Below are 24,759 nucleotides of genomic sequence, written 5' to 3'. Positions count from 1 at the left end.
ATCAATGAAAAAGGTAGTAAACTGACGTCGGAAATGGCAACGTTGCAACCCGCACGCAACCTGCGGTCAAACGATAGTTTCGTATTATTGTTGTTTACGGGTTGCCATGGTTACCCACATGACGAAGGTCCCATTTCCGGGAGTTTTGAACGGGGGTGGCGATAACTTTCAAGTGTGAACAGTTTAGAACGAAGTTTGTTTTTGAAAAAATCCTCATTTTTTTTATTACTAATACGGAATTGCGTAAAGTTTATTTTATAGGTAAGCAACACGTTAGCGTAATAATTACTCCTGTTCTGCTTAAAATTGGGGCGATTTGATCAATATTTAGCTATGGTTTCAGTTTTGTCGGTAAATAGGGCTGTAGTCACGCAAGAGCGAAATGCTTCCAAATAAATCGTTGCTGTGGAAATTTATTGAATTTCTATTAAACCAGTGGCCAGGGATAAAATGCACTTAGGTATGCGATAATTGTACTGGTTTTCTAGTTGGTTATAGGGGATAAACGATGGACGACCAAAACTGAAAAAACGCACCATTGTTGTAAATTGGCGTTTTTGATATCAATTATTGGGATATGATACTCGGAACTCGATATTCTAACTACACTATCTATGGACAAACATCGTGCAATCTTGTACATTATTAATAAACCCGTAGGCAGTTCAACGAACGGAAAATATTTTCACTTTGCAGCAAGCAAATTTATAAGTGTAAAAAAATAATAAATGCTATTTCAAAAATTAACTTATTGGTCACTTTCAACGTTGATGTTTATTTTTATTTAGAGCTATAAAAATAGACCACAAACGAAAATAAAATAAAAAATTATTTAAAAAATTAATTATTATTTAAATTATTAGTTCAAGATTTCATGGTGATTTTAACAAATTGCGTAAAAAACGAGATACAGGGTACCAAAAAATTATTATATATATTTATTATATATTATTATATTTATTGAAACAGTATTTCTGGAGAAATCTATTGCGAATAACATACAACATTGTAACATTAAAAAGTAACTAAAATTTACTTTAAACCAGAAGTCTACTTCGGTAAAAGCGATTCCAATTAAAGCGCTTATATTTTCCTGATACCGATGTATGTCCATGCTTACACCTTTATTGGTACCGAATGACTTCGAGAATTGCTTTTTATAAGCCCTCGCGAAGCAGATTCTTATTATAGCTCCTTTCATTATAAATAGCCATTACATTTAACGATTCGTTAGTTAATTGCCTAAGTAACACCCGTGTAAGAATATTTCACCTGTATTTCCACATATCATTTAACTGTTTAAAGCAAACCCACTATAAATTAAACACCGTTCTTTTGACGAAAAGCTTGCAACACGTTGTGCGTATAACATAAAAAATAATTAACGTAAACCACAGTTTTAAAAATAAATTGCCGGTTGTGTGGCCTAACGGATGTACAGTTACAGTGTGTGTCAAAATTTTGACATCTTACGAAAAACATTTTATGGTTGATCTAATGCCGAAAAATTTGACTGCATAAAAAGTGTAGCAACAAAATTGTTAAAAGTCAATTGGGTAGTTAGGAATATATCTTTAGCACAACCACCACATCAAACTAAATCTTTTAACTGTAGTTTCAATGTATTTATGATTAATAAATGATTTAAAATTAAATGAATATTTAAATGTTTAACATGGTGATTGTTTTCTATGTAAAACAAAATTGTAGATACCAATAGAAATTATCGCCATTTTAAAAATGTACTAAAGTATCTTATTATCTTGAGTCTCCTAGTAAACAATAATTTCGTATCAGAGTAATCTATTTCATCTACATATTCTAAGTGAATTGCAAAATAGAAGGTTTTGTTATATGTTCTCATCTAAATCTCATAATATATTTTTTAAAATTTCTTAATAATATTGTCTGTCACCTATCTTCAAATTTTATTTGGTTTCATTATTGATGTTCGATGGTGTGTCTCTGGACAGTCTCTTTTTTTCCTTCCAGCAGAGTACAGTACAGTAATTCGATATGTTATTATTTCACAACACTAATATAACCCTGACATTGTTCGTTATAATAGTAACAATTAAAAACGACCTCGATAAGCCAATCGATGATGTCAACTCGAAAGACACATCATGTTTACGTTTAAGCAGGCCTATATAAAAAAAAGGGTAGGTACAATCCATGCCATTAATGTAGCAATCAATGCAAAAATAGCGCATTAGTAAAAAACGCGCCTATAGTTGGTAGTTGTTTTGCATTAATAAATTTTCAACTCTCAATATCCACTACCAAACCATGTCGACCTAATGCATTGCGTTCATTAAATAATTTAAGAATCTTGGATTGGTTTGTTAAATATATACGCGCCAAAAATAACTGCTTTATTCCTACAATAATCATAGGGGATATAGCTCAGTGGTAGAGCATTCGACTGCAGATCGAGAGGTCCCCGGTTCAAACCCGGGTGTCCCCTAGCGAAAATTTTTTTTTGTACAAATTTGTTTGAATAACACGTTGTAGTGTAACTTTATTTTATTTTCAAATGATATGTTAAATACAAACTACTCTCCGAAATATGGTAGCTGTTTAACTATTTGGCCAAAAATGTTTGTATTTACATATGTATTTCAAATATCATTAGATTTTTCTCCACAAACCATATACAGAAAGGGTTTAGTATTTTTTAAGTCGTACTTGACAGACAGAGTTCACAACGACGAGGTGCGAGGACATAAGTTATATAAGTTCATTGCCACAAGTGGAGCTTTGCAGAGGAATCTTCATATTGTTGACTATGCACTATTTTCTAAGCAGGAGTTTTATTTGACACTAAGCTTTCGTTTGCTCACCATATCAATCAAACTTGTAACAGTGCGTTGAAAATGTTGGAATATGGATTCATATTTCGGAATGCTAGTGAGTTTACAAGCGAACAGACACTAAAAGATCTCTACTTTAGTTATATTGGATCTAAGCTGGAGTATAGGGACTATGGACTTATAAAAAGTTCAAACGAAATTTAAAATTTAAAATATCTAGCTTTTAAGTGTGACGGTGTATTTCCGCAAAGATGTTTTGATCATAATGTTCTCTTAAGGCGATTCGGAACAAAAGTTTTCATTATTCATAGGAACTATACATTAGATCAATTTTTATTTTAATTATGTAGATCTCTTATAAACTGCTCTGAATTGTTATCGGTTTTCACGTTCCTTCGCGGGCAGTCAGAACTTCTCCAATATTCCGCCTTCCAACTCCCTCCACACACTTTTTGATGAGAAATCCACTTATTAAAGCAATGGATATTTTTAATAGATGTGTAGTAATGTAGATGTCAATGATCTAACATCGACAGTTTACATTTAAAGATTGATTTTTACGTTTCAAATGATTATTGTAGATTCGGTGTTGAGTTTTGTTTTTTTGGTTATATACAGTACTTAAGAACTGTACACCCTTGTAAAATCTTTGTTTATGATTCTATATTGATAAGTTAGTTTTTTTTGTTGGATAGATCTCTGAAAAATGCACTAAAATCTTGTTTTGCTTGTTGATTCATCTTCAAGTCATGGCCAACTGAGATTATTTAACAAAAGAGAGAGAAGAGAGAAGGGATAAATAAAAGTTGGCAACGAATCCTTATTCAGTAGTACTTAGAACCCAACTATAGCAATTTTTATATTTCACTACAGTATGTTTAAAATATCGTTTGCGCCCCGCTTAAGGCTGTACATCATTGTAAAATCTTTGATTACCGTTTGATGTTGATAATTTTTTTTTGTTGGATTACTCTCCCAAAAACGTACTAAGTTCGAATACCGGGTGCTCGAAATATAGTGGGCGCCTTGCTTAAGCATTAATCCTGTAGAATGTTTGCTTATGGCTCAATTTTGATAATTCCTTTTTTGTTGGATAGATAGCACTAAAAGACGCTAACGATTTTCTTAAAATTAAATACCATTAGCGAGGATTTTGTTACTTAAAAAGGATTTTTAATTCTCATCTAATAATAATAAAATAATAGAAGTATCAAAATTGTTTGACGTTGGCATACTGTTTCTTTTGTAAAACCAAGTTTGCTCTGGAGGTAGTTCTGAATACGAATCTGTTGCCATTTTTAATTTGAAAAAATCTCTAAAAGTACTTCTCACTTTTCCACTTCAAAAAACTCTGTCAGTTAGCCAAGACTTTGTTGATGCTATATGAAAAAACCCCTTTCATTTGTCCATCAAAAAAGAACTACCAAAATTTAGTCATAAAGAAACATTCTACAGGAGTAATGCTTCTGAATAAGAATTCGTTGACACTTTAATCTTAAAGAAATCCCTACTAGCCCTTCTCCATATTTGACATCAAAAATTAGACCCAGTTGGCCATGACTTCAGGTTGATGAAATAAGAAATAGTGAGTTTTTGAGAGATCTATCCAACAAAAAAAAAGTTACCAAATCAAACCGCAATCGAAAATTTTACAACGATATACAACCTTAAGCGGTAGTAAACGATATTGGAAATACCCTGTGTTGAATCATTATAGAAATTGATATAGTTGGGTTTTAAATACTCCTAATTCATTTATTTTTTAAATCCCTAATGGTACTTCTCTGTTCTCTCTCTTTTGTTAAATAACAAGCAAGTAGGCAAAACAAGGTTTTAGTGTATTTTTCAGAGATCTATTCAACAAAAGAAAAGCTTATATTATTTAAGTTATTTATATGGTTGCTTTTTGTTGGGTTGGTTTTTATTATGTCGATTATTGGTACATTTTCGGTATTAGGAATTTTCATTCGACCTGGTAACTGTACTTCGCCAATTAATTGTCTTGTCATTGGATATTATATTTGTTATACAATAAAGCTTATTATTATTATTATTAAATAGGAAATTTGCATTTTTTTAGGGACAGAAGCATCAGAAGCATGCGGCATGTCGCAAACAGGTAGCGCCAGCCTAGGCCGCACCTGGCTGGTTGTTGCCCTGTTGCCTCTGATAACGTTAGTGCCTGGGGTATGGAACGGGTTCGCTTGTCTCAGCAACCCTTGCATTCATGGGGTTTGCCTGGACGATTTGAACTCGACCTATTTTTGTTATTGCATAGATGGTTATACGGGTTTTCAATGTCAAACGAACTGGAACGAATGCTGGTCTTCACCGTGCCAAAACGGCGGGGTATGCGTTGATGGTATAGCCAGTTTCAACTGTACATGTCCTCCTGGATTTGTCGGTAAATGTTGCGACTTTTTCACATGTTCCCTTGCGCATCGTCGATGACTTTCCTAGGCGATTTGTGCGAAGAAGATTACAACGAATGTGAGAGTAATCCTTGCTGGAACAACGGGACATGTGTCGACGCCCCTAACGGGTATATATGTCAATGTCCACCAGGTTACTCTGGTACTCATTGCGAGATAGATATAGCCGTATGCAATGCGACAGGGGAGACGAGATGTTTGAACGGCGGCATGTGCATCGAAGGACCGGGAGATACCTTCGACTGCAAATGTCAACCGGGTAATCGAATTCTGTGTCCACCTACTCCTATAATCTTACACCTCGTCTACCTAGGTTGGGGAGGGATTTTCTGCGACCACGAATTAGACGAATGTATGTCAGCGCCTTGCCAAAATGGTGGAGTATGCATCGATTTGCACGCGGAATATTCCTGCGCCTGTCTTTTTGGTAACTAACGTTGAGAACTCGTAAATAATAGATAGACCCTTGATCCAAATTGTAGGCTACACCGGTAAAAATTGCGAAGAAGTAATACAAATTTGCAAAAAAAATCCTTGCAAAAATGGAGCTCTGTGCTTGATTGAAGACGGCGTAAACGTATGTTATTGTGTCCCGGATTATCACGGTGACTTATGCCAGTTTCAGTACGACGAATGTCAGTTGGGACCTAGGTGAGTACCTCGATATGTCCTTGTGGGAAATTGGGTTATTATCGGGGATACAAAGATGACTTTTGCGTCTTACTTTGTCAAGACTTGATAAATGGTATAATGAGATTCTGAATATCATCTGTAGTAGAAAAATTTGCGATTTAAAGAAATTTGCAATATCTTCTTTACTAGGAAAGATATTTCGATTTTGTGAATATTTTTTCAAAGGAACCTAGTAACAGAATTAATTAATTTAAATTTTGAATTCAACTTTTAGTTTTTTCAGGACTGTCATGACCGTTTTAGATGTTTTCTTATCAACTTTCGCGATGTTTTAACCGCGAAATATGCGAGGTTATTTTTTTCCAAAATAAAGATATTTATTTATTCACCAAAATCCAAGATATAATACACTTGTGCTAACGTTTCTCCCAATCCTCGAAGCACTTCTGGTAAGCACTTTCTGGTCTAGCCTTGAGTCCTTCTAGCGTCTCACCGTTCCGAACCTCCTCTATGTTGATAGTGACTTTGTGGTAAGGACCCTTGATAATCAAAGAAAACATTAATCAAAATGTTGACATTTTATCTAAATTGACATGTTTTCCTCGGTCTTGGCCATCCATTGGGACGACTGCGGGTTCGACGTCATAACCATATACAAATGATTCCACCACCTTTTTGAGGATCATCATTAACAGCTATTGAACGATACTCCTTCGATGGGCCTTTTGCTAAAAATTATACAGTTTCGGAACAAATTTTCCTACACGTTTCATGCCCAAAACTTCGGAAAAACTTGCATACCACGAGCCAACAGACACACAGACATGTCTGTGTTATTTAAAAAATGATACCATTTTTCAGTTTTAGAAAAAGTAGATTGAAAATGTGCAAACGGCATCTTTATGTCCTTAATAATAACAGTGATTCTAGAAGCTAGAAACTCGATATTTATTGCACAAATTCCAGATGTCTCAACGGAGGTACGTGTATAGACGGTACTGATAATTTCACATGTTCTTGTCCGCCAAACTTAACTGGCGTTTTCTGCGAGTGCCTTATATTAGCAAACAATCATTTAGACTGCGATTACGTAGCACCAAGTACAACTATAAACCCGTGTCAACCAACGGTATCGACCAAACCAACCATCCAAACCATTCCTACTATTTACTCGAGTGTTTTTACCACTCCTTCGACGAGCACTTTTTTCACATCTACGGGGACCACCATCGAAGTGCCAAATGCCACAAGTACTTTCGCCGAAACGACTATGATCGGCACCACAACCGAATTATTAATTAAGTCAACAACAACTCAAGAAACTACAACTTGGGCGAAAATTCCAGTCACCACGGAATCCGAAACGACTGCCACTGAATCAAAAACCACCGTTTCCTCTTCCAATCCGACTTTCTCGACCGAGTCGTCCTCCAGCACAACGGAAATTACAAACAAAGCGTCATCTACGTTCGCGGAACCTGAAACCACCATAACAGACGAGTCTACTACGACGTTCACAATGACTGAACTGGAAATTACCTCGACGCAAGTACCTGTTTATTCGACTTCCATTACACGTTGGATCGAAACAGCTACCACCCTCTCTTCCTCAACTATTACTATCCCAACCGCTACCGCTATTACTTCTACGAATTCCGATGTCGCCGTATTCGATAACTTTACTATGTCTCCCACTTCGACGCCATGGAGTACATTCGGAACTAAACCCGAAACTTTGAGTACTACAACCGCCGTCTATACAAGTAGCACTTCCTTTGCATCTACTTCCGGTGGACCAACAACGCCGGACCAAAAGGAAACAAACAGAACTTTTCCCGAGGAAACTATAGCAACGCAACCCTCGCAAACCACATTTTTTACTAAACAACCAACCAGTACCGTAGAAACCGATATCCCCGGGTCCGCAACAACTCCAGAATCGACCACTATTACCTATTTCGATTGCACTTCGCCAAAAGGACAGTGCCAAAACGGGGGGACTTGTATTTTTGTCGAACGGGGGCACAAGGTAGGTTAAGGCAAAAATAGTTTGAGTAAAGCTTTCCGAAAGATATACCGTTTTTACGACATAATCCGGTATTTAATTTTGGTAAATTTTTATTAAGTCAATTCCACAATGACGTTCCAGAACCGTATTTCTGTACTTCGTGCATACAAATGCTGAAAGCTGATGGATTTGTGTAGATTTTCGTCGGTGAGATTCCTCGATTATTATTAGTCCGTGCAGTGTAGTACTTTAAAATGTTTATTAGAAATATAAATGAAGGAGTAAATTTAGCTACAAAACAATGTTAGAATATTTATAAAAAAAAAGTTATTCTACATTATCACTGGACTCGTTCCCCAGATTCATAATTTATTCTGGCACTAGTCGACTTTTGTAAACATTTTCTTCTTTGGCAACACATTTTTTCCAACTAGAAGCAAATATTTTTTCTACTTCGCTTCTAATTAATTCTATTGCCCCAGAACTAAATGTGTTGATGCTTCTTAAACAGGGTTTCAGCTGTCCCCATATCTGTTATATCGGATTAAATATGATGGAAGACGGACAACTTTGAATCCCCGCTCCATGCCATCTTACCATGAGGACGTTTGTAGCACAAATTCTTTTATTTCTGTCAAATATCTTGTCCTCCACTCCGAAATTCTTCTTAATTCCATTAAGACTTGTCTCTTATTGAGGGTTTTGAAATAAAAGTCAATTCTTCTTGTTCAATGTTCAAAACACTACGCAACCTCAATATCAACTTTTTCGTCTGGACAACGCAGGTGACCCCAAAATTGAATAATGTTAGTATTTGGTAAGAACTAAATTGTAATAAAATATATATGGTGCCTCAATAAAAATGGCACACTGAGTCTTGAAAAACAACTTAATAACAGTAAGTTGGAATAGAAACAACTCCAAAGCTTCGACAGCTAAGAAAATATTGTTTCTTAAAACTGACAGCATACTCCGATTTCACCAACCAGCACAAATAAACCAATAGCAAACTGCGAAACTATTCATTATAAACCAATTATCTACATAAGATTTTGTATTGCTTTCAGAGGAAAATATTTTAGAGTCATTGCGTTAGTCTTAAATTGGAAATCAGTTTAAGCTTTCCAATGTGTTTTTATATAGGAGATAAACCTATCTAATGGGCAAATTCAACTTGAATTTGAGCTCCCTCAAGTAGGGACTGTTTTAAGAAGATTTATAAAAAGCACACTAATATGAAGTAATTTAATAGTTTTATCAATTACAACTTCCCTACTCTTCAAATACAACAGTCCGCACGGCATAGTTCTAGTCGGCTAACAACTTAAATACGGCCCTGGCTTGTGGTACACCTCCTTTCCGCTTTACAACAGCCGGGTCTTAAACTTATTCCGAAGTCAAAACCATAAAAAGTTGTAAAAACGGTATATGGTTTGGAGAACTCTAACACCTCACAATCGATGTCTCCTAGTGCGTTTGCCCATTCGATTCCGAAGGAGAGTATTGCCAAATCAAACTCGGTATCAGAAGCGCCGCCTTCAATGGCAATTCGTATCTCGTACATGGTTTGCCGAACCCGCTGAACATGCGGATCGAGTTTGAAGCCAGAACCTTATCGAGTAGCGGTCTGATATTTTTGGCGACCGTCGACTCTAGCTACATGGCCTTATACATAGAAAACGGTTTTCTTATGTTTAAGTTTTCTTGCGGGTATCAGACTATGTTACTCACGGAAATAAAGGTTCCGGTAAACAATGGGATGCCAATCAACGTTAAAGCTGGGTAGGTACCCGCGATGATGATTTCGATTGGTGTTATAAGTAGATCATTCCAGTCTCGAATTAATTAAAAATGTATCGCACTGCGACGCTGTGATAAAAGTGAACGACACGCTATCAATGACGGGCGATCAAATGGCTAAAGTCAGCTCGTTTTCGTTGCAGCCTTCATGGCTGTATCTGGGCGGCATTGCTAACAGTGTCTCGAATGATGAAATACCTAATGCCGGGTTCATTGGGTGCATGTCAAAGCTGAAGGTTGCTGAACATACTTCAAATTCTACTCCACCATTGCCATTGGTGTGAGTCCAATTTCAAACGTCCTTGCTTACAGAATTTTTTCAGATATCAGGGTTGAATGTAAACATTTATAAAGACGCCAAAAATGGCTACGACATAAGCGAATGCTCTTCGCTAGCCTGTCTTTCGAATCCTTGCAAAAACGGAGCTTCCTGCACGTCCAAGGGTGAGACTTGGACGTGTCATTGTCCGAATGGGTATATTTTTAACAAAACTCTCAGAACTCAGATCTGCATTTACTCAAATTTCAGCTACCTGGGGAAAATGTGCGAGTTCTCCACCTGCGATAACAACCCCTGTTTGTTCGGAGGCACGTGCATTCCGTTTTCAAGCAGCGGGTACATATGTCTCTGTCCGTATGGAAAGCACGGCCACTTTTGCGAAAACGGTACCAGCATATGGTACGCTCAATTGATAGCCTCTTATTTTTCTTCTTTCAGATCTCAAAATTACGGAAACCTATTTTTCGTCTACCGTCAGAGGACTATCTTCGTTCGTGGCCTATCCGCTTCCGGAAGGAATATCGCAAACTTTGGAAATTAATTTTAGATTCACCCCTACCACGGTGGAACAAATTTCGTTGTTGTTATTCATCGGTCAGTCTGGGCAACACGATTTTTTTTCCGACCATTTGGCGGTTAGCTTCGTAAAAGGCTACATCATGCTGACTTGGAATATGGGCTCAGGCAATGATATTGCCAACTGTTTGGTGACTATTACTTAGAAACGTTTACAGGTCCCAGAAGGATTTTTACTTCGCAACCCATCGAGAGAGGCGCTAGGGACTATCACGTAAAGTTGGGCTATTCGGGCCGAAGAGCTTGGCTGATGGTGGAAAATCTGGGAAACGTAACCGGTAGATCTCCGGGAACTTCCGTGTCGCTAGATGTAGCACCCCTCCTCTATTTGGGTAATTACACAGGTCTACCGTGATTTTGAGGTTTGAAAGCTGTTTGCTTATTTGTATATTTTTGGGGGCCCTTCTTCCAAGGAGCGCCATATTTCTGCTCTATTACGACCTTCTTTATAGCGTTCTATATCTTAAAAATATTATTTTATTAATATTCATACCTATGACATGAATATGATTTTTAAATGACTTGATTTTTATGAAATTCAATGTGATTTCGCAACACTGGATAATAGTAGATTTCTCTGCAAAACAGTAGAGTTGGCGCAGAAGCGCTTATGCGCAGTTTGGTTGTAACGGTCTTCGTATTACCGTGTTCGCGGCTGTTTTCTTTTTTGTTGCTTATTTCTAGGGTTGTTAAACTTATGAATAAGACGACATGGTATAAACAATCTAAATGACTTCTGTGGTAGTTATGCCGTAGTAAGGCAAAAGGCAAACTTCTCTTGTGAAAAATGTTATTTTGGAGTAAAAATTGTCGACCAAGACAAGTCCTGGGCTCCTTATACGGTTTGTTCCGTTTTGCGTTGAAGCATTAAGAAACTGGGAAAAAGATAGGAAAAATGTTTAAGCTTTGATGTTCCTGTGGTATGGCGAGAGTCTAGGAATCACAGTGATAATTGTTATTTTTGTTAGTGTAATGTTCGAAGATTCAACAGAAAAAATAAGAAACAAATTGTGGATCTTGACTCTGCTATTCGACCACTTCCTCGTGGACCAGATGTACCGTAACCTACCGTTCCAAAAGAACTAAAAAATGTCATATAGTAAGAATCAGGGGACTCTAATTCCGACCTAGATAACTGAGATTTCACAGAGCCCGAAGTGGTTGACCAGAGCGAATGATTTAATTAGAGATTTGCACCTTCCAAAGAGCGCATCCACATTGTTGGCGTCCAGACTTCGTGGCAAGCATTTACTGGCAACTGGCGTCACATTAAGCTTTAACCAGGATCGAGAAAAAAAAAAGACAATATTTTACTCAGAAAGGACCGCTAGTGTATTGCAATAATAGGATTCCACTTTTTTACGGAATAATTAAATAAATTATTTTTGATATATTATTTTTTCCTTCAATATTTGCAGAGAAACCTTAGGTGATAGGAAATAAATGCATTGAATTTTTGAAATCAGCCTACCAAAATTATATCACATCAGTTTTTAAAATTAAAACATCTGTCAAAATAGTTTAATTTTGTCGACCTTTTTGTTGGTAATTTGTTTGTTAATTGTAGGTGGTCATCAAGCGAAAAATTTTTCCTCTCTTCCGCATGATCTTCCGCTTCACTCTGGTTTTTCGGGATGCATTTTCGACGTCGAAATAAAATCTGGTAGGGTAATCATTCCTCTGCAGGGAACGACCAATGCCATCGGTAGGGCGGTCGGTCAATGCGGCACCACAGAGTGTTACGAAAGGAGCTGCCAAAATGGCGGGGCTTGTCTGCACCACGGCAGCACTTTTATGTGAGTTCAGCGAAAAGAAAATTGAGTTACCACAAAGTTACGCGATTTAATGAAAAATAAAAAAAACACAAGCAAAATTAAACTATGAAATGGTCCAGGAAGGAAGTGGAGGACAATTGAAACACGAACGAATCCGGTCGCCGAGAATATCAAACCACTTCCTTGATATGCCAATTTGTTTCATTTATTTTTATGTAATTAGTCCAAGCACCATTTTAAATTGACGTTTTCTAGTGGAGTAATGGTGGAATCGCTTATTTTTTTGTCAGTTTATTGTTATTACATACATTGTATATAGGGTATTTCGCGGTTAATGGTACCTTACACGTTTACGGCGAACCATACATTGGATTATTATGATAATTTGGTTAGATCCATAAACGGCGATGCTCTATCGATCTAAAATATTTTTAACGCTGCGCCGTTGCCGCTTCTTCGAAAAAGTAGCATCAACATTGAAATTTTGACACCACATTATTGCTTTTTCCGATTTACTAATTCTACACTAAAATGATTGTTTTTCAAAAATACATTTCTTCAGTGATTTCCCAGAAATTAGTTATTTCCTTTATTTTTCGACCATTTTTTTTATTCTACGACACTGGAGTCAGTAGAAAGATAAAACTTTCGACGGAGCAATACCAATATTAGTGGTCAAAACTGATATTTGTCTGCTGTATACAAAAATGGTTAAAAGCACATTTTTTAAAATAGAGCAAAGATGAATGATGTGTCATATCGCTAAACCAAAAACGTTTGGTTTCTGAAATGCCGTCTTATGTTAAATAATTCATTTTCCGTTTGATAGTTTAATAACGATTTACTTATTTAGTGTCGATTTTGTCTATAAAATCGGTTCGAAATGGAAGGAAACCAGTGTTCAGTTACTCTTTTAATGAATTTGTCTGTTATGCATGGCCAATGCAATCACCATATAGCCAGAACATGCAGAAAATTCTAAACACTAGACGCGTGATTTTAACCCAACCCATAGGTAAAAATCTAATGACGTGAGATCGAGCGATCTTGCTGGCCAATTCCACTTCCCCAAACGTAGACACCAATGGTCATTAAATAATGCATATAATTCTCTTCACACCTCTTGAATGCAGTGTTCCGGTGCCTCATCTAGTTGGTACCAAGGGGTCCGAAGCTCCTGAATGCTCAGATTCTCGAGAAAATCATTTACTTAATATTTTTTTATTTTATTATCATTCATTTAATTTATTATTTAATATTTAACTTACTTCATTATTTTTTAACAAGCAAAAGATTGTCGACAGACCAAAACCAAACGATTTAGGTATAGGGACGTGATATATCTTTCGAAATGGAATTCAATTATCTATTAGAATTTGTAATAATATACACAGAGTGTTCCAGTGTGGTATGCAAATCATTATTTTTGACCGATCCTGCATAATGTAGAACTAACTTTGACATTAAGAAATTCTGTTCTATACCCTGCCAAAATTTTAACTCACTACTGGCTCCAGTGTCGTAGTAATAAAAATTGAATTGAAGCTATAATTTTTCAAAGTTCCACCCAACAGCAACCGACGCAGGAAGAATCGAGAAGTTTTGTAGATAATATTATTTGAAGCTATGTTTTGCTTTGAAAAATCTTCCGTAAACGACCAAGGTGCGATCCACTATAAGGAACTATTTTATTATTTCAGAAATGTTCTAGAAAAAACTTAAAAGAAAATGTTAAAAACTCAGATGACAAACAAACTTACCTAAATTGATTACCACCTTAATCAACTTAAATTAAGTTTGGAAATTCAATTCAAATTCATAATAATAGTAGTATTATACCTTGCATACCATCAACCACAATTGCTATTGTTCAGCAAATGTGGTTATTGCCACACATGTTTCCATCAATCATTTAAGTAAGAATTTAACTTTAAATTTAATCTGTATATGCAAAAAACAATCATCATTTACTGATTAACATACAAAAAAATCTTCAGTATTAAGGCAAATATAATTATCTGAATATTTCATTCGACTATTGAATTGGATAGGCCCGCTGGCTTTGGCATAACCATTTGAAACCTTGAAACGATTTTAAAATTAAATGATTGAAAATAGATCAATACAACAGGTTTCGATGATATAAATATGCTTCACCTTTTAGGTGTCTGTGCCAAGATAATTGGTATGGCCCACTGTGTACGTCCAGATATAACTTGTGCGATAAGAACCGTACGAAATGTTCTGGACGTTCCAGATGCGTACCGCTGTTTTACGACTACGAATGCGACTGTCCCCTTGGAAAGACCGGAAAATACTGCCAGAAAGGTGGGTGTCATATGTTGGTTTCGGAAAAAGTGACGCACTTAAATTTTAAATTTTAACTCTCCTATAGATTGAAATGAGCTTCTTTTACAATTTTGTTCTTTTTTAAAATAAAATTTACAGAATTAGAGTTATATTTAGCTATTATCGAATTATGATGAATTGAAACTGGTCATAAATCAAATGCGCCAATTTTCCTGGAACTAAATGTACTATAGAGAAAAAAACAGTAATTTAATTTCAAGTTTTGACTCGTTACTTCTGTAGATGACAATTTTACGGATATCAGCTTTCCGGGACGAAGGTCATATTTATCATTACATCCATTAGAAATGGACAGCTCGAAATTAAATATCGAACTTCACATAAGAGCACTAAACGATCATGGCCTAATTTTATTCATGGGCAAGAAGGATTCGACCTATGTCTGCCTATCCTTGCTGGACGGACTACTCGAATTAAAAGTTCATTCAGGTACAGATTGGAGGGAATGTTAAAATTCAGCTTCCTGGATGAATTTTGTTAGGTAACAGCGGACTTAATACAAAAGACCAGTTAACAGTAAGAAGTTCAAAGCTGCTAATAAAAGGGATTTGGTATGGTATTCAGTTTGGAATATTCGGAAGAAAAGTTTACTTGCAAGTAGATCACGTCATTAACGTTGGAGTAATGGATCACGGATTCCTTCTAAGCATGTCAAAGGAAACCATATTTTTAGGCAAAATTTACATAACCTTTTTGTTACCTATTTAAATGTTACGAGAGGCTTATTTTAGGTGGACTTCCAGACATGTCGGAGTTACCGCTTTCGGCGACTTCCAGCTATCCGGTTCCCTACACCGGGTGTTTAAGGAACCTGGCGATTAACGAGCAAAAATTCCCTCTAATTGCTGAGAATATTCAACACGCCCAAAATGTTAAGGACTGCGATGGTACGCCGTGCGGTGGAGAAGTCTGTCAAAACGGGGGAACATGCTGGTACGAATGGAACTCAACCGAGTGCAACTTTTTTGTCTTGCTAAACGAATTTTGCTAAAGGTTGGACTCATTTCTCAAACCTCGTTGCGCATGCGTCGAGCCTTATTCTGGGGAAAAATGCGAAATTATTCCTGAATGCAGCAACGCCACTTGCCAAAACCAAGGTCGCTGTCAAAACGCGGCATGCTCGTGTAGGGTCGGATTTGGGGGTGCCTTTTGCGAAACAGAAATAGAGGTAAACATTATTAAACAGACATTATGTTAATGGTAATAATAATAATAATAATAATAATAATAATAATAATAATATGCTTATTCCGTACACAACGACAAATTTAAATTAAAAATAATAAATCAACAGTGAAAATTTTCTCTAAAACCCTTAAGTTGTTTGGGATCACATTTCATAAATTTACCCTGCAACATATTGCAGAAACTGACGTTAACAAAGGAATTTCTATATAATTTGTATAAAATACAAAGTCTAAGCTACATAATATATATTTTTTTTGGATATTTTCCCTGTTTTTGTTTTTCATTATTTTTTATAAAAATTTTGGATTCCTCCAGCGTTTTTATCGAGTCGAACTAGCTAACGTTTCGCCAATCATCCTGTTGGCTTCTTCAGAGCTTGACTGAAACTGCCTCGGATTTTACTCTCTTCCTGTTTTTATATTGTTTGAGGGGGGCGGAGCTAAATGAGGGGCATAAATACCGTCTCGGATGACTGATTCCCATGTTGGTGAAAGGTAACCTGAGTCGCGGTTAAGATTGTTACGTTGCTTATAAAACTCTATAGACTCTCGGATTTTAATAAATAACATTTTGTCCGGTTTCATGAGTGTGTTCGGCAACAGCTGACGAGTTTATTTGTCTTAGTCGTAAGGCTCTTTAGTGTTCTTTGAGCCTAGTTGATATTTTTCGTCCGGTCTCTCGAATGTATTCTTTGTCGCATATGCCTGGAGTGCTGTACACTCCTGGCAACTCAAGTGGAATTTTGTTTTTGACTGATCGAAGATGTTGAGAGATTTTTGGACAAGTGGTAAATCTGGTTTTGAAGCTATATTTTTTTAGAACTTTTGATACCCGACGAAAAACATCAACTAGGTTTAGAGAATATGAAAGAGCCTTAAGACTAAGAGAAATAAACACAACAGCAGTTGCCGAACACAATCACGAAACGACGAAAAATCGGAGAGTCTATAGAAATCTATAAGCAACCTAATAATCTTAACCGCGACCGCGAGGTCATCCGAGACAATGTTGAACAGAGTAAAATGGGAGCCAGTTTCAGTCAAGCTCTGAAGAAGCCAATAGTATGATTGGCGAAACGTAAGCTAGTTCGATAAAAACCGAAGCAGAGGAATCCAGAAGTATTACAGTATTACAGTAGCCTGTGGAAGTTTCTTTGAAAAATTTTAAAAAATATTTATTGTATACATTTCTTACTCATATTTCGTTTGCTTTTTGTTCTTTATGCATTCATAATTATTAAGTTGTTTGTTGCTTCGAGGTTTCAATTTTTTGAGATGTTTTTTAAAAGCACTTAATTAAAATCATGATTCTGTGCCTTAAATCCTCATCTAGGAAATTATGAAAATGGGCCTGCAAAAATGTATAAGATCTTTGTCTTACTTGTTTTTCACTTTCTCTATTTCTTGTATTGTAAGAATGAGTTAAATTTTATATTTCGGTTTTGTTTTTGAATATATTTAAAACAGTTGTTTTAAAAAATAACTTCCCTACCATAAAACATTTCGACTCACTAAACACTTGTACAGAAAAATAATTTCTATTTTTGCATAATTTTCAATTTTTTAAGATGCAGATCCAGTACTCCACCGCATCCTAAAATTCCATAATGTATACCCGAGGGCACCAATGCAAAGTAATAAACACTTGGTATTTATTAAGATTTCTACAACATTTGAATTTGTAAATCAGTGGTCTTAGGTTGTTTACTACTGTTTGTAATTGATTTTTCTATTTTAATTGTGTATCCATTGTTATTCCCAAGTACCTTATTTTTTCTGTCGGCTTTATTGAATGACGTTCATTGCTTATTTCACGAAAGTGGCATAAAAACTGTTTTTTCTTTATTCATGTTTTTACTCAAGTCATTTTGCACCTTGATTTTAAGATCATCCCAAGAATCATCTTTGTATAGGAAGACTTGGTCGTCCGCAAAACCAAGAATGGTCCCTGACGTGTTTACATGGTACAAATTATTTAGGTAAAGAATGAATAATACTGGCCCTAAAACAGATCCATGGGGGACGCCATAGGAAATGTTCTTAATATTATTCATTTTTGTTTGCTGCATTATTTATGCTTTAAATTGTTTTCAGAGTCCTGCAACTGTGTCAAAGGCCTTGGAAAGATCGACAAACCCCACATTATTTTCTAGAGAGCGGTAAATTTGTGAAGTTAAAGAGGCTATTTTTTTGTATAGTTTGTTTTCCTGTAGGAACTGGACTAATCACTCTTTAAGACCTTCTCAAAAATTTTTGTTTCGTTACTTATTAGTGATACTCGTAGATAGTTTTCTGGGGTGATTTTGTCGCCCTTTTTAGATAGTGGTTTTACAACAGAGATTTTAAATTCTTCAGGAAAGTTTCCTGTTGCAAAAATTGTGTTTATCAATCGGTTGTAGCATTTCCGTTCTGATGTTATCAGAACCTGGTGATTTTTTTAAATTTAGCGTGTCTATAGTTTGTATTATCTCTACCGATGTGGTATTTTCTGATTGACATTGTTTTGTTGTTTTCAGTTTATTAAATTTACAATTCTGTGGATTTCTAATATTTTTTGCAAGTTTTTCACGTTTGAGACATAGTTGTGAAAAGTTTCCACCATTTGAAAATTATTTTTTGTTGTTACGTGCTCGGCATTTTTTATTTGCATTATTACGTTTGCTCTATTTTTCTTGTTCATTGTATTTACTCTATCCCAGAGTGCTTTAACGTTTCCTCCATTTTCTGTTATTTCTTGTCGATAATAATTGCTTTTTGTTGTCTATATAACTCGGTTTAAGTAAGATAAAATACAATCTTTTTTAAATGATGCTACTTTTTAATTGTGTTAATATACATGAGACAAAATTTTAAACAAAAATTCTTGAGGACATACAAAATATTTTTTATCATCTTTGTTATTCAACATTTTTTTTCTTTTGGCAATTAAATCTAGTTAGGTCATTTATGAAGTAACTTAACTCCTAAAGATTCACAAAGTCGTGAAGTGGCACTCTCCTTTTTCTCATGAAAGAATTCGAGACGAAGGGTCGTAAATCCCAATCCCAGTTTTTTACCTGTGCGATACATACCATGTATGCTTATGGCTTCCGGTTATTGAGTTTAATAATAATACTCCATAATCACAGAATACATAATATTTTTGTTAAATTTAAGGTAAAAGTCCCTTCGTTTTCCGGACGCAGTTATCTTCTGGTGAAAAAACTCGCAGAAAAGAAAAGGAACATAAGGAATGGGGATATTGAGAAATTACATTTAAATTTTACCACTGCCAAAAGCGATGGACTACTGTTGTGGGCGGATACGGTAAAAACATTTTTTCCTAAATCAAACAAATATCTACGTATACCGCACATAATGTATTTATAATGTATTGTATTCGTATGATTTTTGAGAACTTTTGAACATTGCAAATGGTTTTCAGGGAAATTTACCAAACAATTTAACAAACTGTGACAAATCTTAGCATTTGCTGACCAGCACGTACTGTTAAAACTTTGAAACATATTAAGCATTTTTAATTCACCACGAGCGGACTAAGTGTTGCACCTAAATGCTTTTATTTTTAATATCCTGTATAATGACGAATTTAAACAATATTTCTGGTTTCCATGATCATTAAACTAAAAATAAAATGAAGGTGATTTCAAACTAAAAGCTAATGACATAAACTCATACGTTTTTCTCAAAAATGGAGTGAAATGCGGAAATCATGGAAAGAATTGCTAGAATTGCTATAATAGAAGATAAACTTTGCAGCAAAGATTCTAGTTATTGTAGTTTTCAAAACTAAAGAAAATATACGTGTTTCACAGTCATTGTTTTAAGAAGTTCTTATTTATTTATATATTATAGTAATCAACAGGATAACAAATTACAATCAATGAACAATTAGCAAACAAAAAAAAAAGTGCACATGCATAAAGCACAGATACTAAACTATTAATTTAACATGCTACTTCTGAGTAAATAATATAAGTTTTAAAATATTAGCAAATAGAGTAATGTTAGACTGTATTTGAAATTATGGTTCTAAAGTTGCAAAAACGAACTTGAAAAATTGCCACACCATGCAGTTCACTATTTATTAAGTTACAATATAATATTTTCATCGCAGATTAGTATTAGCTCTAGAAAGTTATTATTATATTAACTCACTACTTAAAACAGTCAATTCTGCCCCAAACCAGTCTATACAAAAATGTTGCTTCAGCAATTTTTCCTCTCTCTTGATACTAAGCGACGGCAAGTTACAAACCCAGCGATCTTGACGACTAAGCATTTTGACTAATGGAGAAAAGAAATAAATTCCATAAAGTTGTCAATCAAATCCATGGAACATTTGGAAAAATTTACAGTTGATATTGTTTATTACTATCCACACAATTTTTTGCTATTTCCCAAAGCCTATTGTGAATTATTTGTTATATAGCGTGACTATTAAACATGGTTCGGATACATAATTAATGAAATTATCTTCATTCTCGTTTACATGTTATAAGGCAGGATACATTTCATTATGCTTTCAGCATATTCTTGCTATTATTTGGGCACGTAAATAATAAACAAATTCATCAAAACTTTGAGTAGTTCCCCTTTTATTATGACCTTGTATATCCATTAACTGCTAAATTTTCTGAACATTCATTTGAATGGATCGACAATTTAATGCCTACCTAATGCAAATATAACAATTTTTAACGAAATTTTGTTGTTACTATTAATTCTATGTATGTTTTTAGGGTGAGAGCTTTTTGGGCATGGGCATTGAAAGAAGTTTTATCAAACTTGCACACGGCTCCAATCAGATCGACCACGAAGTTATCGAAATTCCTTCCTATTACAAAATTTCCGACGGTCTTTGGCACAGCATTCAGCTCGTTTTCGATCCGCCATCGCTAAAATTTGACGGCAGACCGTTAAATATGCCTATTAAATACAAAGATTCTTTGAAAAGGTTGAACCTGTCGGACGAAGGAATATTTTACATTGGCGGATATCCAGCGAATCACGCATTACGCGAAGAGCAGAGTAGATATTTTCCTCTCGGGTTTGAGGGATGCGTCGACGGGTTCGTCGTGAACAGTGACAAACCCATTCGCGACTTCAGATCTTACGAAGGATTTAACGTTAACGTTTGTAAAATTTTTTAATGTGTGAATCAAGTTCTCCGCCATTAAAGAGATATTTTCAAAATGCCAAAGATGAAATTCTAAAGTAACTAAGTTTCTTTATTTGGTAGCGAGTTGGCAAAGTTTGACTAACGATATACCGTTTTTACGACATAATCCAGTATTTAAGTTTAGTAAATTTCTATGAATGTCTACCACAGGCCTACCTTGCTTGGGTTTCTTTACGCAATTCCACATTAACGTTCCAGAATCGTACTTGGCTACTTCGTGCATACAAATACATTCAACAAAATTGAATAATGTTAGTATTTGGAAAGAAATAAATTGTAATATGTAATATGTATATGGTAACTCAATAAATATGGCACACTGAGTCTTGAAAAACAATTGAATAACAGTAAGTTGGTAATAATTAATTACAAAGACAAGACGGAATAGAGCTACCTCAAATTTTCGGAAGATTTATAAAGAGCAGACTAATATGAATTAATGTAACAGTTTAATCAAAGAAAATTTCCCTAACCTTAAAATGCAACAGTCCGCACAACAGAGTTCTTGTCGGCTAACACGGAGCTGGCTTGTAGTACACCTGCTGAATGTCCTTTCCGCTTTACAACAGGGGGTCTTAAACTCATTCCGAAGTCAAAACCATAAAAGGTTGTAAAAACGGTACATCTTTGGGCGAACTTTACTAGTGAACCCGACCTAAACTGGAACGGAAACGACGTGATAGTAAAGTGAAGGCAAATTTTACAATAGAAAAAGTCTTTTCTAACATTTTAACATTACCACGACAAGATTATGATCGTCGAAAATATTTTACACCCACTTCAAAAATTAAAACGATATAGTAAAGAACCAGCAAACAGGTAGAAAAATCCGCATTACTACCCGTCTCTCTCTAAATTTAGATCGAGTTCACTGGTTGCTAGTTTTTTTTTATTTATTTTTCGCACCACCTCCGTAGTAAGTCTCTAGAATGAGGTTTAACCAACAGAAATTTATATTTAACGTAAATTTTAGAAGTGGAAACTATTTACAAATAGAAGCGCAATATAGAGTACTTATAGGTGTAAGTGTGAGTCGAGAATATTGTTTCCGTTCCAATGTTAACACTAGGCTTGGCGAAACAGACTGATTAAATGGAAAACGTACCAATGCAATACTAGAAAAATACAAGATGGTCTATTATAATGCGGGAAAAAATCAGCATGGGATTTCCTCCTCAAAAATAACTTCCAAATTTTATTTTTTTTTCCAATATCAAACATCAATCCAAATAAAACCTCTAACTCCACGTAGGGTGGGTCCCTGGGTACCTTTTCTTTTGTACTAAATTTTTTTAATAATGCTTGTATATTTTTTTCCATGACGTACATTTCCCAGCTTCATCTATAGGATATTTACCATGATAATACCAAGTACCATGATAATGTGACAACTAACTATTAGAACGTTCTCGACCGGTAGTTTCGTTTTTTGCACTGCAAACAGCACTTAATATTGTTATAGTCAATGTGTATACCTTATTTGTTATCTAGTTCGTATAATTTATTTAATTTTCTTAGCTGCAAGGTTGCGTATGCTGCTTGAGATGATTTATTAATAAAACAATTAAAAAATTTCGTCCTTTTTGTTATAACATAATGACCAACACATTTTATAAGTCCGAATTGTTCGATAAATGTATACTATAAGTAAAAAAAATATCAATGGGAATGAAATTGGTAAAATGGTTTTATTTAAATTACCTTTCTATGGTTAAAATCTTATTTCCGCCCCGCGGTAGCAGAACAAGTTAGCAGGAATGTATAGTAAAAATAAAGCAAATATCCTCTATAGATTTAGATTTTACAAAAAATTCTGGAACTTTTTACCCTGAGCTATTTTGGAAATAGAAAATACGAAAAAAAAAGTAAAGTCGACATGTGAAATGATTGAAAACCTCTTGATCAATAACACAAGCCTACTTTGATGTTTGAAAGCTTATTGTAGATTTATGGGCGCCCTTTTGTTTATGGCGCTCTATTCTCAATAATTCTTCCTATGACATGAATCTGTTTGTTGCATCTTAGGCATGATTTTTAAATGAATTCATATCTATGAAATTTGGCAACACTAGATTTCTCTGCAAAGCAACAGAGTTGGCGCAGAAGCGTCAATACAGTGTTCTAACCTGCTTATGCGCAGTTTGGTTGTATTGGTCGTCGTGCTGCTGTGCTCGCGGCTGTTGTCTTCTTTGTTGCCTACTTCTAGTATTTTAGAACGTATAATTATGGAAAGACGACATTGTGTGCGCAATCCAAATAACTTTTGTTGTATCTGTGGGAGCTATGTCGTAGTAAAGTAAAGGCAAAGTATAACTTCTTTTGTGAAAAATGTATGCCACGTTTATTTTGGTGTAAAATTGGCGACCAAGACCTAGACTTCTCATGATGTTTGTTCCATTCGCTTTGAAGTATTAAGAAACTGGCAAAAAGGTAGGAAGAAAAGTTTTTGTGTTCCTATGATATGGCGAGAGCCTAGGCATCGCAGAGATGGTTGTTATTTATGTTTGTCTAATGTTCAAAGATTCCACAGAAAAAATAAGAAACAAATTGTGTATACGATGCTATTCGACCAGTACCACCCCAAAAGAACTATAAAACGTCATATTGTCAGAATCAGGGGAATCTAATTCCTACCAAGGTGTCTCAGATTTCACACTAGATTTCAGAGAACCTGAAGTGTTTAACCAGAGCAAATTAAACGATTTAATTAGAGATTGGCACCTTCCAAAGGATGCATCCAAATTGTTAGCGTCCAGACTTTGTGACAGCATTTACTGGCACCTGGCGTCACATCAAGTTCTTACTGGGATCGCGAAAAAAAGTTGTGTCAATATTTTACTCAGGAAGGAACCGCTAGTGTATAAAAATAGAAAATGTGCGATATATAAAAGAAGAATGGCGCCTGCTTATTGACTCAAGTAAGCGTAGTTTTAAAGGCGTTTTATTGCACAATGGTAACGAACTGGCCTCGGTTCCCGTTGCACATTCGGTACATTTAAACTTATTTTGAAGAAAATAAACTACCCAAAAGGTCAATGAATGCTTTGTGGTGACTTTAAAGTACTGTGCATGTCCTAGGACAACAGAGGAGTTACGCTTTATTTGGATAGTCGGGCAAGAGGTAGACATTGGACTCTAATAGTAGCAAAAATTTATAGATAGCTTAGTTGGCCCCAAAAAAGTTTTACTGCATCCTCTTCATTTCAAACTTAGGTTTATGAAGCAGTTTGTTCATGCCCTAAACAAAAATGGGCAGCACAAATATTTGTGCCAGAAATTTTCAGCCATATCTGATTCCAAGATAAAAGAAGGTATTTTTGTTGGGCAGCAGATAGGACATTACGCAAAGACAAGGAAACACAATGGCCAATGTCGAGAAAAACGCCTGGATTCCATTTAAAGAAGTTATTGATAAGTCTCTTGGGAACTCTAAGGGTGAAAACTACGAAAGTATTGTTCAAAATATGTTACAACACTTTCATCTTCTATGTTGGAATATGAGTTCAAAAGTGCATTTCCTGACATTAAGGAAATGGAACTGCGATACCAAGGCAGGTGGAGCATAACGATGATGGCGGAGTACTGCCAGATGTTAAAACGGGATATGACTTAAAAACGCACACCCGAATATAAGGCATCTTTCTGGCAAAAGGACGAAGGTTTCACTCAAAATAGTCTGAGTAAAATTTTGTGTTCACTTTTT

At 35.4% G+C, this 24,759-nt stretch overlaps 1 protein-coding gene and 1 non-coding gene across 2 annotated transcripts; both read left to right on the top strand.

Moving 5' to 3' along the window:
• The first annotated feature begins 112 nt into the window (after positions 1–112).
• On the top strand, positions 113–22,660 carry LOC132696805 (protein eyes shut). Its single transcript, XM_060661844.1, has 20 exons — positions 113–261; positions 4,894–5,217; positions 5,274–5,504; positions 5,559–5,672; positions 5,728–5,896; positions 6,845–7,907; positions 9,358–9,668; positions 9,721–9,922; positions 10,010–10,161; positions 10,216–10,352; positions 10,405–10,650; positions 10,701–10,874; positions 12,110–12,338; positions 14,482–14,645; positions 14,910–15,116; positions 15,169–15,360; positions 15,419–15,620; positions 15,681–15,855; positions 19,031–19,180; positions 20,617–22,660. Exons 2-20 carry the CDS (start codon positions 4,920–4,922, stop codon positions 21,025–21,027), a joined length of 4,827 nt encoding a protein of 1,608 aa, XP_060517827.1. The 5' UTR covers positions 113–261; positions 4,894–4,919; the 3' UTR covers positions 21,028–22,660.
• Positions 2,396–2,467, top strand: Trnac-gca (transfer RNA cysteine (anticodon GCA)). Its single transcript has one exon. It is a non-coding gene; the product is annotated as a tRNA-Cys (tRNA).
• Positions 22,661–24,759: the final 2,099 nt, after the last annotated feature.

The sequence above is a fragment of the Cylas formicarius genome, unplaced genomic scaffold (assembly GCF_029955315.1).
Source record: "Cylas formicarius isolate icCylForm1 unplaced genomic scaffold, icCylForm1.1 PGA_scaffold_1__22_contigs__length_36826433, whole genome shotgun sequence".
Classification (NCBI taxonomy): domain Eukaryota; kingdom Metazoa; phylum Arthropoda; class Insecta; order Coleoptera; family Brentidae; genus Cylas; species Cylas formicarius.
Note: the sequence above shows the minus strand (reverse complement) of the source record. Positions and strands in the feature narration are given on the sequence as shown.